The sequence below is a fragment of the Tenrec ecaudatus genome, chromosome 8, assembly GCF_050624435.1.
Source record: "Tenrec ecaudatus isolate mTenEca1 chromosome 8, mTenEca1.hap1, whole genome shotgun sequence".
In the NCBI taxonomy this organism is placed as follows: Eukaryota; Metazoa; Chordata; class Mammalia; order Afrosoricida; family Tenrecidae; genus Tenrec; species Tenrec ecaudatus.
Window position 1 is genome coordinate 123400159 of NC_134537.1, and position 19600 is coordinate 123419758.

Genomic DNA, 19600 nt, shown 5'->3' on the forward strand with positions numbered 1-19600 from the left:
CAATACTGTAATAATAATGGAATCCATCTGGCTTTTAAATAGTGTGATGCACTCAAAGACTGTCAAGAGATTCCTAGATAGCCAAGAGGCCATTAGAAAATAGCAGCAAGGTATAAACATACAGGTGTCCGTATGTAATTACAATAATCCATAAAAATAGAGGTATTGGCCTATGTACATATATTTATATGGCAATACACTGAGGAAGTGGATGGACTTTGGGCCTCTGCTCATGCCCTCCCACAATACAAGAACACATTGTTCTAACCAATTGGTAATCTGAGATGCTCACCCTCCTAACACCATCGCTGAAGACAAAATGGGTGCATAAGCAAATGTGGTGAAGAAAGCTGATGGTGCCCAGCTATCAAAAGTTATAGCATCTGTGGTCTCAAAGGCTTGAAGTGAAACAAGCAGCCATCCGGCAGAGAAACAGCAAGCCCTCATGAAAGAAGCATACCAGCCTGTGTGAGCATGAGGTGTCATCAGGACTGGGTAACAGGCATCAACAAACAAACAAACAAAATCATATGGTTGAGAACGAAGGGGGGGGGGGGGCGTCAGAGCAGAGACCCAAAACCCATCTGTAGACAATGGTCCCCTGGGGTCACAGGGAAGGGATGAGTCAACCAGGGTGCACTGATGAAACACACAGTATTCCTCTGGTTTGTTGAGGCTTCCTCACCCCCACCACTGTGACCCAGTAATGGCTCTCACTTCGGACTAGACCAGAGCATCTACACAGCCACAGAGAAGAGGTAAGAGCTCATGACACATGCAACCCAGGAACAGGAATGGGAATAGCGATATCAGCTGGGAAGGGTGAAGTTGTGGGGGAGGAGGGGACGAAGGGGGATCTGATCGACACACAACCAGACACACCCATGCAGGGGGAAGAACAACAGAAACCATGGAGGAAGGGAGACCGTGGTCGGTGTGAGAATAATATCGACCATGAAAATAATAATAATTTATAACCTATCCAGGAGTCACGAGGATGGGGAGGGGTAGATGGGGGGACAAAAGGAGCTGATACCAAAGGCTCAGTACACTATAACTGTCTTGAAAAGATTGATGGCAATATATGTACAAATATGCCTGATACAATTGCTGTATGGCGTGTAATAAGCATTGTAAGAGCTCTCAATAAAATGATTTTAAAAAAAGAAAAGAGCACCAATCATGAATAATGATTGTTGCATGAATATCGCATCTTACCAATCAAAGCCTAAAATCACCAGATGCTCCCAGAACACTGCTGTTGTTGTTTTTGTTTTAGATGCCCTCAGGGCACTTCTGACTCATGATAATCGTATTTACAGCAGAACAAAATGCCACCAGTCCTGCACCATCCTCACGATGGTTATGTTTGAATCCAGAGCACTAGTACAGGAAGTCGTTTTTTTTTATTACTTACAGCATGGAACAGACGGCATACCAGAATAATTTTATGGATCCATTTTGAGCTAGTCTTCAATAGGACTAGAAAAGCCTGCCTAAAATAGCTTCCAGTATAAGGGAGCTATTTCGGATACGCATTTATGCTGTACAAGTGAATAATGCATGTAGAGGATATGTAGTTAGCTTTCACTTGTTCAATCTCTCTCTCAATAGTGCTTCAAAATTAGCACCATGAGCCAATCATGGACACTCCAGCGAGATGATGCTCTACCATAAATTAATAAAGATATATTTAAGATGAACCAGATGTAGATAGAAAACTTAGATTCAGGAATGGATTGGGGGCTTGCACTTAATCCTAGCTCCAGTCTAAGAACAATTAGTTCTTATAACAAGACCCTGCTCAATAATTTCCCTCATGAAGGAAGCACAGAAGCTGTGAATGCTATAGGAAAGTTTGGCGAAGAAATTAGATGGTGCCTGGCTATTAGAAAGACTAGCTTTTGGGGTCTCAAAGACTTACTTCCAAGTGAGACATCAACTAAGCGTACATGGAAGAAGCACACAAACACCTGTGATCTAAGGATTGTAAATTATATAACCAAATCTGAAGGAAGGGATAGTACCAGAGCTTAAATTGTGAGATGCTGGTTTGCAGAAGGCTGTGGATGAGAGTGGAAGCCCGAGGTACACACAGGGAATACACTCCAGTGCTTTCCATCTAACCATAATTGAGGGATGGGAATAATCTAGTTACAGAGTACTGGAGAGATGACTATAGTAGATAAAAATGGTAAATCTGACTCATGTGGTCCAAACCTTATCACTTGATCTCTCTTCTGATTTACTCTGGGCTTGATCTGGTTTTTACTATTTTCTGTGTTTTTTTCATGTTGGGGTTTGTCGTATTTTGTCATTGTTGACAGCCTTCTAAACTGTTATGTGGTTTCTCAATGTTATGGTTATGATCCCCAGCATAGGTGACAGCTATAGAGACAATCTCTAGAGTAAGGTGGTCCGGGTGGGTACAGCAGGGGATGTGGGGAGGGTAAGGGGGAGCTGATATCAAGGAGTTCAAACAGGAAGAAAATGTTTTGAAGCTGAATGTGGTATCGATTGGACTACACTGCGTGATATGATGGACTGTGGCATGGTACGCTGTCTGGGATTAGCTCTTCATGAAATGATTTGGGGGCGGAGGGAAGCCTGCCTAGGTGAAGTCAATGACTCTTTCAAGAACCCCCACATTTGTACCACAGGCAAGGCATTTAAAGGGAATACGTTCACAGAGCCAGTCTCTAGAAGCTGTCTCAGTTTCGATAACTTGTGTGGACCTCCATCTGGTATTACATAGGAAGGACTTAAATGGAACCAACCTTCAGCCTCCCAAATTACAAACTCACTGCCCTCAAGTCCATTCTGACTCCCAGTGACTCTATAGGACAGAGGAGAACTGCCCGTGGGCTTCCAAGGCTGTGGAGCTTTACGGCAGAGAAAGCCTCCTTTTTCTCCTGTGGAGCAGCGGATGGGCTCCGGCTGCTGACCTTCCCATGCGAACTCCACTGTGCTTTCCTCATTTGTTGTGTCGTTCATTCTTGTCGAGCTAATGCTAACTCATTGTGCCCCATATTTCAGAGTAGAACTGTGCTCCCCTGGGTTATCAGCACTGTGACCTTTCAGAAACACATTGTCAGACCAATCTTCTCTGATGTCTCTGGCTGGGGGTAAACCACCACCAGCCTTTTGACTAGTAGTTGAGTGCTTATCTGAGCTAGCTAAGGAACTTATTTGGGCGGTTTGAAGAAGGAAAAAACCAAACCCAAAAAACTCTACTACAAATGTTTTTACCAAGCGCCATAGGCAAAAAATGCTCAGAGTCCCTTCTGTAGCCATTTTATACTCCAAAGTCTACATGAAATGCTACGTGGTGCACAATGTAGATTTAACCCTGGTTGCATTTTGTATTGCAAGTTGGACTGCTAACCACGAAGTAGGAAGTTCAAAACCACCAGCTGCTCCATGAGAGAAAGATGAGGCTTTCTGCTCTCATAAAGATTTACAACCTCAGACACACACACGGGAAGCTCTAGTCTGTCCTATAGGGTTTCTATGAGTGAAAACTGATTTGATAGCAGTTCATTTGTTTCTGTGTGTTTGTCTGATGTTTCCATATCAGAGTCCTGGTGCCGCGGTGGTTCAGTGCTTGACTACTAACTCAAATCTAGCACTTTGAACTCCGCCGTTCCAGGGAAACGTGTGCTAATCTGCCTTCACAACGATTTGCTGCCTTGAAAATTCTATTGGGTAATTCTACTGGGTGAATCAGCTGCACAAGACCCCTTTAGGGTATTGAAAATCAAAGGTGTTACTTTAAGGACTAAGGTGCACCTGATGCAAGCCATGGTTTTTATTGCCCTATGTGCATGTGAAAGTTGGATACTGAGTGAAGAATTCCGACTGAAGAAAAAGCCATGTATTTGAATTGCGGTGCTGGAGAAGAATATTAAAAGTGCCATGGACTATTACAAGGACAAACATCTGTCTCAGAAGAAGTAAGGTCAGAGTGCTCCTTAGAGGCAAGGAATAATTTGAACATGCTGTCAGGAGAGACGAGTTCCTAGAGAAGGACATCATGCTTGGTAAACTGGAGGGGCAGTAGAAGAGAGGAAGGCCCTCAGCAAGAGAGACTGACACAGTGGTGCAGCAGCGGGCTCAGGCACAGGAGCAATGGTGAGGATGATGTTGTGTGCAAAGGACCGCTATGATTAAATAGCACCTCCGCCACCATGAACATGGTGCAAATGGGTAACCATCATTAGTCCTCGGAGGGTGAAGGGAGTGGCTTGTTCCTAAGTCTGTTGCCAAGGAACTCCCAGCTTAACTGTCAGACAGTTTTAGAAACACAAACAGGACCTTGATTGCTTGGGAATTTCAAATAGTATTTTCTTTTTCTTTTTTTAAATCATTTTATTGTACGACTCTTGTTACAATCCATACATCAATTGTATCCGACATATTCGTACATATATTCTATTGTTCTGTTTTAGACATTTACTTTTCATTGAGCCCTTGGGATCAGCTCTTTCCCACCCCTCCTCTTTTCTCAAATAGTATTTTCATAAAAAAGAGTGAAAAGGCCAAACCGAATTATTTGTCCCACAAATAGATTGCCAGTTTCTGGGAGGTAGTTTGTGACTTCTGCTCATTCTTTTATTCACTCCCAATAAAAGGGAGCTTCAAAAGTTCATGAAAAGACTCCATTATCTTTTCATTCCACTTTTACATGAACTTTATGAAGCCCCCTCATATACTTTAGCAAGGTGGTTTATTAGAAAAAGGGGGGAAAGCATAAAATATAATCTGTTTCCTTGAAGAGCTCACATTCTAATGGGGCAGTGGGTTCAGGAGAAAATACAAAGCAATGTGATAAAGGCTTTACGAAGTTTTATGGGTGAAAGAAGACAGCTACTATAAGAGTTGGGGAAGGATTCAGAAGAGGTAGCATTGGAGCCAAGTACTCGCTTTCACAATTTCAATCAAAACAATGACTTCTGAGCAGATCTGCTGGGTCAGTTAGATTCAAAGAAGAGAAGTCAACACCGAGGGTCATGGCAACAGTTAACAGATTTTCATAAAGGGCACAAGATGATTCAGGGACTTACTCAGAAGATATTTTAAGCTGATTGAAAGCTGCATAGGTTAAAAAAAGGGCAAGGATTGTTCCCATCCTGACAGGGTATCTGGTCATTCTTGGAGGGTAACAAGGCCTGTCCTAGGAGAATTTCCTCTGGAAAGCTTACCCCTGCTACCCTACAACCCTGATCTTGTCCCTTCAGACTTCTTTTTCCCCAAACTCAAAGAACACTTCATAGGAATATGATTTGACAACTTCAAGTATGACAAAACTACAGTTTTGATATGGTGTAAATAGAAGAGTACAGATTTCTTCTAGAAGGACTAGAAAAAATGGAAGTGTCATCTGTAGAAGTGTATAGACATAGGTAAAAGATATGCTGAGAAACATCTTTATGTTTGTTAATATAATGGTCCTTATGATGTGTGGCAAGTATGTGCGTGTGTGTGTGTGTGTGTGTAAATGCTGTGGAGACCATGTCTAACTTCCTCTGGCTACACAAGGGAGGAGAATCTAACTTCACATCTGCCCAAGGACGATTCTTATGAGCCAGAGGTCAGCTATGCCTTCACACTCCAACTTCTTTACTTCATTCTGACACCAGCCATCCTTCCCATAGAACCCACCTATTTCTCTGATGTGTTCCATTGTAGTGGCTATGCAGAACTCACAGACAATGCTCATGATTACAGGGAGTTATTAGGGAAGTTATCAGGTTACATCAAATTCTCAAAAAATTCACAGCCATCAAGTTGATGCCGACTCATAGTCACCCTACAGGACAGGGTAGTATAGTGCTCCTGTGCGTTTCCAAGACTGTAACTCTACTGGAGTAGAAAGCCACATCTTTCTCCCATGGAGTCTGAATGGAGATTAAAACTCAAAATGGAGTTTTCCCACTATGGACTGCAGCCTCCCAAGGGCTTCAGAACTTAAGCTCTTGTGCAGCTGATGACTTTTTCTGACCACAAGAACTATGAAGAGACACAAAGGAAACAGAATCTCTGTTCTGATGGAGTTGTCAAATAGTTCGCACACTCACTGGCTCATTTATCCAATACAGGTGATTGTATTGACTATGCTAGATTGAAAGACTGTAATAAATGATGTATTAAAAATGTTCTTTACAGAGCACACTACACCAGGCCCTGTAGGAAATCGAGGATAAGGTAACACTTACAAAGTCATGGCCCAGAAAACTAACTAAAATTACTATTTCAGATATAATAAACTTTTGACTAAGGGTAGACACTGTCCCCAGCAAATAAACCCAGCATTATCTTATCAAGTCACATTAAGTAAAATGTATCCTTCCATTTAGTCTATGAAAAGAACAGAGAATTTAGTTTACACTTTTTTTGGTTGTTAGTACCAACTAGTACAAAACACGTTGTGAAGGAAAATAGAGGCAATTCCTCGTGGGAACTTCTACAAATATGGCTGAATTTATAGTTCCTTTCTTTGCATTTTCACATAAAACTAGTTGAGTCCCTACTATATTAGTCTGCCATTGCTGATGTAACAAATCACCTCAGTCCTAGTGGCTGAAAGCAACATACATTATCTTATAGTTCTGGCAGTCGAAAAGCATACAATCAAAATGTCCAAGGGCTGCAATTCTCCTGAAAGTTTCACGAGATAATTCGCTTTCTAGCCTTTCTCAGCTTAGGGGCTGCCAGCATTCCTTCACTTGAGGCCTTTTCCTTGCTGAGATAGTAGAACTCTGGGCCACCATGAGTCGAACTGACAGGATGGCAGTGACAGGTTTGCTGGAAAGCTGCAATGGGAGCCCTAACTCCATTTGAATCTCTAGATGCGTTGAATTCTCACCACTGACAGGCAATGTGCAAAGATTCTCTTTCAGGACAGTGCCTGTTTGAAAGTGGATTGCTACCACTACCACTACTCTAGCCAGCCCGGGAGGGGCAATCTTCCCCCAGGACTTGCTGGGGGAGGTCTTCATGGAAATCGGGGTACTAGAACTGCCTAATCTTAAGTCGTACCATGACCAGGGTGGGTGAGGGTCCTGAACCAATTTTGTAAGCTTTTCTGTTCTGTAAATAGTGTACTGTCCCACTCTTGAGCCTTTCCCCCCTTTAGTCTTGCTTGAATTCTGATGAAGTTGCCGGATCATGATTTTGTGAATTTCCATTGTTTTCTATATTTTATAATCTGGCCAAGTGGATATGAATCTTGGCATTTCATTATGGCCTCATGCTGGAGGTCTCTTTTTTAAATTCTTTTGTCCTGTTTAAGACTTAATGGGTTACATTTCTATTGGGGGTCTTTCCCCACTTATAAGGATCTTATGATTACATTGCCATTTATAGTTGCTCTAGTGGTAGCTTATGGGTTAAGTGGTTGGGCTACTAACCAACCACAAAGTCAGAAACCACCAGTGGGCTGGGGAGAGAAAGCCTCAGTTCTACTCAGCACTATAGGATCACTATGAGTGAGAATGGGCTCTGCGTCAGACGTTTTTTAGTTTCTATTTAATTTCAATTCTCAGCATGTTTCAGATTAAAACTGAGCCCCAGGATTCCTCACCCCACCCTATCCCTGGACCCACAGGATTTTTATGGCAGCAGCTTATGATAAACCTATATTCTGAGAATCCAACCCCTTCCCCTTAAATTATATATAGATTTATATTGCAGGCAGAGAAAATGTTTCTTGTTCATGCTACCAAAATTTATTTAAAGATCATTTTACTGGGGGCTCTTATAACAATCTATGTATCAACTGTAACAAGCATATTTGTATTGTTGCCATTACTTTGACATGTACTTTCTATTGAGTCCTTGGTATCAGCTCCTTTCCCCCCTCCCCACCCCCACCCTCGTGACCCCTTGATAAATTATTTTCAGTTTCTATCTTGTTGATAGAACAAGTGGTTGTCTGAACTGCTTCGCTATTATCAACACAAGGGCACAGCCGCCTCATTAGTGTTTTGGTAAGGAAGTACAAGTTAGGACGTCTTTTTGTAATTAACCACAACTAGCTGCACCAGCATCACTGCTAAGAGCAAAGGGACGCATCCTTAGCACATCGCTGGTGCCCTGGGCTTGGACGATTTGTTTGTTCACTTCCCTCGGCCCAGTGGCCCCGACCCCAAGTTGAGGGACCCTAGCGGGGTGGCCCGCCCTCTCCGGGCCGCCTGCGGGTCCACCTCGCCCTCAGACGGCAAGCTCTAGGTAACCTTTGGCCAGGGGTCGGGCTACCACCTCCTCCCCGCGGCGCTCGAGGCTGGCGGCGCGCAACCTCCTTCCCTTTCGGCTCTCTCCGCCTCCGGAAGTGGGCGTTGACGGCGCTCGGGCGCGCGCGCCGCTGGCAGTTACGTGGAGAGGCTGCGGAAGCGCGCCGACGCGCACGCGCACGCGCAGCTCAACGCACCGCGCTCGCCCGCGCCCGCCCGCGCGGGGGCTGTAGCGACGGCGGCTCGCAGGTGAGTGGCGCCCTCCCCCTCCCCCCTTCCGCGGAGCGCACGCCCCGCGTCGCCTCACCAGAGCCGGGGGAGCGGCCTGCCTTCGGGGTAGGTACCCGCAGCCTGCGCGGGAGATGGGGCCGGCCCGCCCGCCTGCGGCCGCGGCTCGCGCCTCCTGCGGCTCTCGGGCCGGCCCGGCCCCTCGGGCGGGGGCGTAGCCACCACAAAGGCTTCGGAGCCCGCGGCGGGCCGGTCCGCGAGGCGGCCCACTCCGCACCCGCCCTCGGTGCGAACGGCCGGCCTGCCCTCCAGACGTGCTCGGGGGTGGGCGTCGGCGTCAGCTCCGGGCCGCTCCGGAGATGTAGTCGCGACCCCGAGGCGAGCTCCCACCACCGCCGTCCACTTCCACGGATCCCCCCCGGGCCGGGGGCCCCGACGGCCCGACCGGCAGTTAGCTTCTGCCGATTCCCGAGGTTAGCGGGTCGGGAGCCGAGCCTCGGGCGCCTGGAAAACAAGCGTCTGCTTTGGCGGAGATTTTCTCGGACCCAGTTGGAAGCTGGGGATTCTTCTCTCGGTCCCTTGGTCTCAATACAAAAATACGCCCGTAGCTTATTTCCCCGACTCCCAGGCTGCTCTAGGGAAAAGGGAAGAACTTGCTTCCACTGAATACGAGAAAGGTTATTGTGGTCTGGTGAACTACCAACATGCCGGTGAAAAGAATCTTTACCACTAGATTAAGTCCATCCCTTAAGTCATCGCCTAAATTGAATGCTACACACTTGGGTGTAAATGCATTTTCATATCAAACGGGTTCCTTGGGGGATGAAACTGTTGGGTAAATTTCTGTGAAAATTAAGTCACCTAACGGAATGGTTAAATCCTTACAAGCATCCTGGTGTATCTGTGCCCATGGGTGGGTTTTGACTCCTCAGCCCTGTCGGGAAGGGTTTCCTAGGGCTGGAATTTGAAGGGAGCAGATCTCCACCCCATTTCTCCCTGGGAGCAGCTGCTGGTGCTTTCAGACCTCTGGCCCTTGGCTTGTCAGCGGGGTGCTTAGCCCAGGGCTCCTTTCCAATAACCTTTTCTGTTGGATATCGGGAACCACCAGTGACCCCTGAAAAGTCGTTCAGGCACCGTGGCCGTGATCGCCTCTGAAAACTTGTCTGTTTACAGCGGCAGATGCTTACAACTCTTAGAGGATGCATGGCTGTCTTGGAAATGGAGAGATGACCCTAGCTGTTCCTGGGGGGTGGGGCGTGTGTGTGTGTGTGTGTGTGTGTAGGGGGCAAGTTGAGAGGGCAGTTAGGTGTGTGTGTGTGTGTGTGTGTTTAGGGGGCAAGTTGAGAGGGCAGTTAGGGGTGAACCATTACGTAAACTAGCTCAGGGAAATTTAAGTGGTTTCTCTACCTTCACAGTCAGCGAAGACCAGCACTGGGACTCCATCTTTAAGTCTCTGAATTCCAAACGCAAGTTGAGAGGGCAGTTAGGGGTGAACCATTACGTAAACTAGCTCAGGGAAATTTAAGGGGTTTCTCTGCCTTCACAGTCAGCGAAGACCAGCACTGGGACTCCATCTTTAAGTCTCTGAATTCCAAACTCTTTCATCTGGTAGATATTCTTCCACTACCTAATACTAGTCAGGCGCTAGGGAAATGAAGGAGTTGTGCTGGTATAATGGTTACAAGTTCGGCTGCATCCCTGCAAGGTTAGCAGTTTGAAACCACCAGCCTCTCCTCAGGAGAAAAATGGGACTTTCTACACCAGTTAACAGGTGCATTGTTGGAAACTTAAAGAAGGCAGTTCTAACCTGTCTTGCAGGATTGCTGTGAGTCGATATTGACTCGCTGGCATGAATTTGGTTTGGGGTTCAGAATATGAAGATGAGTAGGACATCACTAGCGCTCAAACTGATAAGAAAAACCAAGAAATTATTAGTTATGGAAAAACAATTTCAGAGAAATATCTATAATTTGTCTTATGGATAGTAAGATAGAGCCAGTTCATAAAATGTTATTCTTTAATTCCGTCTCCTCCTAATTGGATGGATTTCCATTGCAGCATCTCAGCAAGTGGGCAATCCAGGTTTTGTTCTTAGTGAATTATCTAGTGACTCCATCTTACAAAACAGCCCATTCCATATATGAAAGTTCTACCTCAGACTGCAGATAACAGGTCTAAAGTCTTTTGTCTCACAGACTTTCAAGTAGCTGAATGTACTTTTTTCCTTAGACATTACTTTTATAAGGCATTAATTCCTATTCTTTAAGTCATTAAAAAAAAGACTTGATGTGGGGCCACTGGACTTTACTCATCCTCTGACAGAAGGTGGGGAGGGAGAATGATTATTAGTAATAGCACAGGGCTGATGACTGACTAGTGATGGTCAGCCATGCCTCTACCCTGCCTACCTTTTTACTGAATCTGATACCAGTCGCCCTCCCAGGACATGATCTACTTTTCCTGGGTTTGCTAATTTGTTGCACCAACCACTCAGACCTCACAGATCTGTTCACAAGTAGGGGGTTTATTCCTTGTAGTAACGGGTGAAGTTTAGATCAGAAATGACTCATGGTAGAACTCTTTGATAGGACAGATGAGGCTTTTTGTTTCCATAAAGATTTATAGATGGAAACACACACAAAAGGATCACTCTGAGTGTAAATCTCAGAATTGGTGTGATGGCAACAGGTACTAGTTTTTTGTTACTAAATTTTACTTGCTTCAATGTAAAAATAGAAACACCGGGAATATGCTGGCTCCCCAGCTAGACTTCCTAGGTTCAAATTTTGACTCTTCTACAATCTAGCTTTGTGACTTATCATATCTATGAATCTCTGCTGCTCAGGTTCCTCTTCTCTGTCAATACAGCTATGGGTACCGAATGAATTAATCAATGTAGACGTGCTTAGCACAGTGTTTAGAAGGTAGCAAAGGCTATCTTATGTAGCTCTATTAACTGCATTGCCCATTTAACCAGAACCTTTGAATCTTTATTTGCAACTGCCCATCTCAGTTCTCTTTTATTCAAAAGTGTAAAAGCAGACTTGCCACTAACTAGTAATTTTATTTGTGCAAATCCCTTGAGCTTCACTAGGCTTTTGATTTCTTGAAAAGAGCCTTGGCAAGTCAAGCCCACTAGTGGCACCTTGAAAGAGAAATGAGACTATCTGCGCCTGTGAAGCTTTACAACCTCAGAAACCTTGTATGGTCACTAGGAGTCAGAATCCACTCAATGGCAGTGGGTTTTTGTTTCCGCAAAGGAATAGTTAAAGTGCTTGGCTGCTAAATGGAGGGTTGAGAGTTCAAACTAACTAGCCACTCCTCAGGAGAAAGATGTTGACAATCTACTTTTATTAAGATGAAAAACAGGGAAACCCTGTGGGGCAGTCTATTCTGTGCTACAGGATCACTGTGAATCAGAATTGACTCTCGTGATAGTTGTGTCCTCATTCCAGGAAAAGGAGTAGAGTCATTTTCTTCCACGAGTGTTGGGGAACTAGGAGAATAATAATGGTGGGAAAGAGTATTACTAGCCCTAATACTTAGTATGTGCTGTGTGGTTGGACGGAGATCCCCACAAGGCTGGGACTTCAAAACCACCTGCAGTTCTGAGGGAGACAACACTTTCTAATCGTGATACGATTTCCCGTCTCAGAAACCCTGAGGGGGTGGCTATGAGTTGGCATCAATTTGCCATGACAGTGAGTTTGTGCTGGTGAGGCAGGTTACACGTTGGGTTGCTAACTGAAAGGTCAGTAGCTTGAGTCCACCAGCCACTCTGAAAGAAGGACACATTCTGTAAAGAGGTACAGTCTCAGAAGCCCTGGGGAGCAGTTCTGCTCTGCTGTGCTCTGCTCTGCGGGGCACTGTCTACTAGCAAACTCAGAGGGAGAAAGATAAGATAAAGCTGTGCTTCTGCAAAGATTTATAGCCGCGGAAACCCCATGTAGGAACAATATGAGTCAATTGATGGCAGTGGGCTTGGTTTTAGAACACCATCATAAGGAACTTTACATAGGTTTCTTGTAAAGTTATCAATGATCAACTAACAGCAATTCTTTTGTTATGTCATCATGTGGCAGGGGTAAGGAGGAAAGCAGAATGGAAGCATTTCAAAGTTGATAACTTCAGAATCGTCCTATTTACCACAAATTTTTGAAATTTACTACACTTTAGAAAAGGAATTTTGGTGTGAGGGGCGATGCTGGGAGAGTGGAGGGTGAGTGGGTTGGAAAGGGGGAACTGATTACAAGGATCCACATGTGACCTCTTCCCTGGGAAGAGGGACAGCAGAGAAGGGGGGGGGAGGGGAGACTCCGGAAAAGGCAAGATATGACAAAATAACGATGTATAAATTACCAAGGGCACATGAGGGAGGGGGGAAAAAAAAGAGGACCTGATGCAAAGGGCTTAAGTGGAGAGCAAATGCTTTGAGAATGATTGGGGCAGGGAATGTATGGATGTGCTTTATACAATTGATGTATGGATTGTGATAAGAGTTCTATGAGTCCCTAATAAAATGTAAAAAAAGAAAAGAGAAAAAAATGATTAGGGAAAAGAATGTACAGATGTGCTTTATACAATTGATGTATGTGTATGTATGGACTGTGATAAGAGTTGTATGAGCCCCTAATAAATTGTTTAAATAATAAAAAAATTGAAAAGGAATTTTGGTCACAAGCTCAGATAAGGATGGGGGTATTAAGTTAAAATTTTTTGTTACCTAGGGTAATACTTTTTAATATACCCAAAACTACTTCATTTAATTGGTGGTGAGATTTGCCCCAATATAATATGTTAGAAAAGCTGGTACATGGAAAATAAATCCAGCAAACAATGTGACAGACACTGGCATATGTGTCTTGTTCTCACGGTACAGACCATCCTTTTTCTTGCAACAGACTGTTCTCTAAAACCATATTGGTGAATATTTTCCTGCAAAAATATGTCTGTGATGGTAGGATCTTGTTATCTTACCGATTGTTTGCCATCAAATAAATTATGGCTGTCACAACAGTATTGTTAGTAATAGAAGAAATAGATTTTATATGATGGCTTCATATACATATATGAAGGGGCTTCAAAAAATTAATGGAAAATAGAATTGAAAGATAATAGATGTACAACCGTTGTGGAATGAGATACAGATGTACCTAAACCAACTGGGAATAGAAATCCCATACGATCCAACAATACCTCTGCTGAGTATGTATCCTAAAAAAGTAAGAGCCGTGTGTAACATGCTCTCCTGCGTTCCTGACAGTACTGTTCACAATAGCAAGGAATTGGAAACAGCCCAAAAGTTTGTCAGTAGAAGAATGGATAAAAAAACCTCGGTACGTACATCCTGGAATATTATGCATCACTGAGAAACAGTGATGAAACCACAAAGCACTCTATGACAATTATGGGTGTGGAGAACATTATGCTGAGTGAAGTTAGTCAATCACGAGATGACAAACACTGTGTGAGACCACTACTATCAGGATAAACAAGCTCTTGAGATTGTCTAATAAATTTACTGTGTTCATATGTTCTTTGATTTTTGTGACATGTTTTAATTCTAAAGACATAGTTTTGCCTTAGTGAATGAGTGCTATTGACATTTTTTACTTGTGTCGAACCCTCATTGTTTTCTTAAACATTGGTCATTCACTTTGAAGTTTTTCAATCTTTATAACTGAACATCCATGCATTGTAATCTAAAAAGGTGTCCTGCATATGTATATTTTTCTTTTCTTAATAGTATTTTAAATTCTTTTTTTTTTTTAAGCAAAAGGGAAGAAATTGATTGGCACCCATATGGGAAACCCTAGAGTGGCCCAGCATACCCTGGTCTGTAGGCATGCCTAGCAAAGGGTCATACCATTCACTGTACCCCCATGCCCCAGAGGGACTCCCCTTGAGCCAAGCCCTAAAGCTCCAGAACTGGCTGGGGGTGGGGAAGTATTTTAAATTCTAAACCACTGACTTGATTGATGTTGCCCTGTTCAATATTTGCATTCATGAAGTGATCACTGAATATATGGGTGCTGTAGCAAAGTATAGTAAAGAAATGACAATGGTGCCCAGCTATCAGAAGGAATCACATTTGGAGTCTTACTGACTTGTCACAGCAGGTCAGCTATAACAAGTACTCCAGTCTGTGTGATCCAAGGATTGTAAATAATCAAATACAAGATCAGAGGAAGGAATTGTACTTGAGTCTAAACTCTGAGCACTCAGTTGTAGATCTTTACAGGAGCTTAAAGCCTCATCTTTCTCATAGTTGCCAGTGGAAGCCCTTTTAAATTAATTCCTTTATAATCAATACTCTAGGCATATTAGAATTTATTTGTGCTTTCTGGTACTAGTTCTGTTTTCTCTTGGCTTCCTAAAATGAATCAGCTGCCTTCCAAAAAGCCCTCATTTTTTCCACAGGATAACAGCTTTAGAGGTCAAACTGTGTAGGATTTCAGGGGTTATAAAAAAATAGATTTGTTAGATAGTGAAATTTTTTTCCATAAACTTTTTGAAGCCTTATCATATCTTAAACCAGACCCCTTTTTAACACAGACTTATGTGACACAAGGAGACATATTTAACACACTGAAATATATATTGGAAGTAAAAAAGTTGTTGCTAGTGATCAAAGACATATATGCATTCATATTTATTCCTTGATTTTACCTTTTTAGATTTCTTCTTTTTTCCACCCAAAACATTGAAATGGAACAAAATTTGAGCCCCTCAAGATGCTAAAAGAGCTGTTTTGACATGGTATAAATCTAAGTGCAGACTTTTGTGGAGAAGACAAGGAGGGATAAAAACACCAGCTTCAGAGAGTTGACCTAAATGAAGAAACAATAGCTTCGCAGTTCTCTATTTTTGTTACATAAAGGTTTCTAAGATGGATTGGGTCCAACTGTAACAGGAGCCGTGCTGTCTCATTCTGTTGTACACAGGATTGCTTTGAGTCAGTACTGACTCCATGGCACCTAACAGCAACCTTATTTAACAGCAGTATTTTTTACTTATCCTCATACAGTCTTTTCTTTCTTGTCTTTGCATGAGGGTAAATCAACATTTAAATTAAGTTTTATTCAGATGTTTTGACTCTGAGTTTCTTGTAAGCCTGTATAGGTGCTGTAGGTGTTTTATTCCTTTTAAAGAAGGGATGAGAGGATTTTTAAGTCACTTAGTCATTTTGGGTTTTGTTAATTTTGTGCCTTTCTTCTTAGCAGTCCTCGTGGGAGTAAAATAGTATCTCACTGTGGTTTTGATTTTTTATTCCTTTGAAGAGCTTTGGTGGCGTAATGGTTATGTGTTGTAGGGCTAAGATCACAGGCACAGCAGTTCAAAACTACCCATTGTTCTGCATAAGGAAGATGGGACTTTCTACTCCTGTTAGGTCTCAAAAACTCAAAGGAGCGGGTCTACCTTGTCCTATCGGGTCACTATAAGTCATCAACTAGATGGCAGTGAGTTTTGGTTTTGATGACTAATGACTCTGAGCATCTTTACATGTGTTTGATGCCCTCTCTGGTGAAATGTATGTCTACTCAAGCACTTTGCTTATGTTAAGATTTGATTGTCTTTTTGTTTAAATTGTTGAAGTTTTGTGTGTGTGTGGTGTATACACATATGTTACTAGAATTCTTGTCAAGTATGTGGCTTCAAAGATGTTTGCCCAGTCTGTACCTTGTCTTTTCTTTTGTAAAGTGTTTTGATGCATAAAAGACAAAAGCCAAACTGATGTGGGGTTGAGGGTGGGGACCCACAATCTACCATCAATTGATTCCAAACTTAAAGAGAGCCTAGATAGGACAAAGTAGAACTGCTCCATGGGGCTTCCCAGGCTATCAACCTTTAAAGAAGCAAGCAGCCTCCGCTTACTCCCACAAGTGTAACTGGTGAATTCAAGCTGCCAGTCTTGGTTAGCAACCCAATGCTTAATCAGTTCATGGCACTTGATGAACAAGTTTTTAGTGTTTGTAAGTTCCCACTTTTGTCTTTTTACTATTTGTGCTTTTGTTTGTTATTAGATAATTCTTCACTGAGAATTAGGCTTGACAGTGTTGCCCCTGTTGGTTCTGCTAATATTTATAGCTTTGGTTTACACATATAGGTCTTTAATTTTTTAATTTGTTTCTGTATGTGGTATGAGGGAAGGATTCTGTTTCACTTTTCTAGATACAGAAATCCAATCTGCCCAGCACTATTTATGGAAGAGACTCTTTCACCATTTATTGAATTTAGCAGCTTGTTAAAAATCAGCTGACCATAAATATATGGGTTTATTTCTGGATCTCAATTCTATTTCATTGGTCTTTGTCTATTATAATACTAGTGCCGGGGAATTTTGATTATTCTAGCTATATCAAACCAAAATCAAACTCACTACCATGGAGGCAATGCCAATTCATAGTGATCCTACTATCACTCAGGCACTGCCATGGAGTCAGTGCTGACTCATAGCATCCCCCTGTGGGTTTCCAAGACTGTCTACTGGAGTAGAAACTCCAGTCTTTCTCCCACCGAGCTGCAGGTGGATTTCAACTGCCAACCATGTGGATCGCAGCCCAACACATAACCACCAGGGCTCCTATAGGACAAGTCAAAACTGCCTCTGAGTTTCCAAAACTAACTTAATGGGAATAGAAAGCCTCCTTTCTCCCTTGTAGCTATAACAGTATATCTTAAACCAGGATGTTTGAGTCCTCCGAAGTTGTTGTTCTTCAACATTGTTTTAGCTATTCAGAGCCTCTTGCTTTTCATATAAAGATGAAGATTGGCTTTTCTATTTCTGTAACAAAGAGTGTTATAGTTTTGATCAGGATTGCATTGAATGTACATGTTACTCTGTGTGGTATGGACAATATGTAGTTTTCAGTCCATAAACATGGAGCATCTTTCCATTTAGTCTTAAATGACTTCCAGCAGAGTTTTACCATTTTCATTGTAAAGATCCTTTATGCTTCCGGTTATATATATTTATAGATATTTTCTTAGCTGCTATTGTAAGTAGAATTGTTTCCCTAATTTCCCTGTTAGATTTTTCGTTGCTGATGTATAGAAACCCAGCTGATTTTTGTGGACCTTGTACCCTGCAAATTTGCAGAATTTTTCTATTAACTTTAAAAGTTTTCTCGGGGATTCTGGGAATACCCAAAGTGTTGGACTGCTAAACCGCAAGAGAGGTGGTTTACACCTACCAGCCGCTTCTGAGGAGAAAGATGAGACTGCACCTGTAGACATTTACAGTCTTAGAAACCTTATATAGGGTCACTATGCATCAGACTTGACTGAGCAACAGTGGGTTTAGGCTTTCCTTAAAGAACTGTCGTGGCACTGTGGGGTAGTATTAGGCTGCTAACAGGAATGTCAGTGGTTCAAGCCGACCAGCTTCTCAGGAGAAAGATAAGGTTATCTGCTCCCATAAATATTTATAGTTTTGGAAACCCAAAAATGTTCTACTCTGCCCTGTAGGGTCACTATGAGTTGCAATCAACTTGATGGCACTGGGTTTGTTTTTTGGGATTTGGGTTATTTTCCTTATGGCTCAAGTAAGTATCTTTGTTTGTATTATGCCTGCCTTGATGCTCTGGATTTATTTTTCTGTGAACTAGGCTATTGTATTTATTTTTTAAAATTATTCATACAAATTGTTATTACCTCTGTAGCCTCACAATTACTGAGGTTTTATTTTTGTTTTGTTGTTTATTATTATTTTGGAAGTGTTGTGGGGACATATATTAGCCAAACTTCCCTGTGTGGGTAAGTTATGCAGTAAATGAAAATTACATATGTTTAGAAATTAGTCTTATGGTTGCGCTTTCTTTCTTTTCAGAAATATTGTTGCCATCATGGACCAGTTTGGATACATATCAGAAGGGGAAGTTGATCATTCTTTCTTTGACAGTGACTCTGAAGAAACGAAGAAATGTGAAAGTAACTTAGTGTTTAACAAACAGATTGATCCTAAAGGGAGAATAAATAAAGATACAGAAAACATAAACTTGAAAGTTGGACTACAAACCAAGGAAAGTCATCTTACTGAGAAGGAAAATGGAATAAAAGAGACATTTCCTTCAGAAGGGCACCCTCTAGAGAATGATAGTATACAAGCTCGAAGTTGTTCTACTTTGATGACATCTTCAAGATCAAAGAAGCAATGTGACGCTCCAGTAGGACATAAAATGCACTTAGCCATTCCAAATAGAATCCCCCAGATTGTAAAAGGTGACGACGATTACTACACGGATGGTGAGGAGAGCAGTGATGATGGGAAAAGACCCCAGGTCAGAGCCAAGTCAGCCAACCCAGCTAATAACTTCAAAACAGGAATAAATAAAAAATACCCCCAAAGTCATTCCTCTTCTTCCTCTTCCTCTTTGTCCTCCTCATCTTCAAATTCAGATACAGATTGTTCATATACAGGGTCTGATGCCTATGTATCTGATACTTCTCCATCATTAAAGAAACGTGTTTCTGGTGTAATCTCCTTATCGCCCAAACAGAGACATAATTCAGGAATAAAATCAAGAGGAACACAGCCTATAAAGGCGAAGCCGAAAGTTGGCGAAACTGAGGAATCTGAAGATACTGTGACTGATGTGACTCCACTCTCAACCCCAGACATCAGCCCTATCCAGTCTTTCGAACTGGCTGCATCAAATGATCAAAAAGTAAAAGTTAAAAGGCAAGAAAATGTGAGTCAAGAAGTTTATGAAAATGGTGAGGATTTAAAGGATAATTCAAGACATTTGAAATCATCCAGAAAAGGGAAAGAAAAGTGTGGGCCCTGTCTTACCTCAACCTCAAAGTCTTCATCGTTGGATTCCAATTTAGACCAAAGACATAAACAAAAAGTCTTACATGACACCATGGACCTAAATCATCTTCTGAAAGGTAACTTTCTTTTAAAAAATTTTACATTGAATTTAAATATCAAACTTTGTGTATTGGTTGTTGTGAAATACCATTGAGTTGGTTCTGACTCGTAACACCTCTGTACAACACAACAAAACATCTCCCAGTCCTGTGCCACCCTCACAATTGTTCTGTTTGAGCCCATTGTTACAGCCACTGTGTCAGCCCCTCTTGTCAAGGGCCTTCCTCTTCTTTTTGCTGTAACTCTATACAAGGTCTGATATCTATGT

General features: G+C 42.4%; 1 protein-coding gene across 2 annotated transcripts in view; it reads left to right on the plus strand.

Annotated features, from left to right (window-relative positions):
- The first annotated feature begins 8379 nt into the window (after nt 1–8379).
- Nucleotides 8380–19600, plus strand: part of CFAP97 (cilia and flagella associated protein 97) — a 30597-nt gene continuing 19376 nt past the window's right edge. The window contains exons 1-2 of one of the 2 annotated variants that reach the window (XM_075556822.1): nt 8380–8480; nt 18289–19349. In XM_075556822.1, the coding sequence (XP_075412937.1) occupies nt 18305–19349 (1045 nt within the window). In that variant the 5' untranslated portion in view covers nt 8380–8480; nt 18289–18304. Of the gene's footprint in view, nt 8568–18288; nt 19350–19600 lie in introns of both variants that reach the window. The other variant, XM_075556823.1, reaches the window with a different exon arrangement.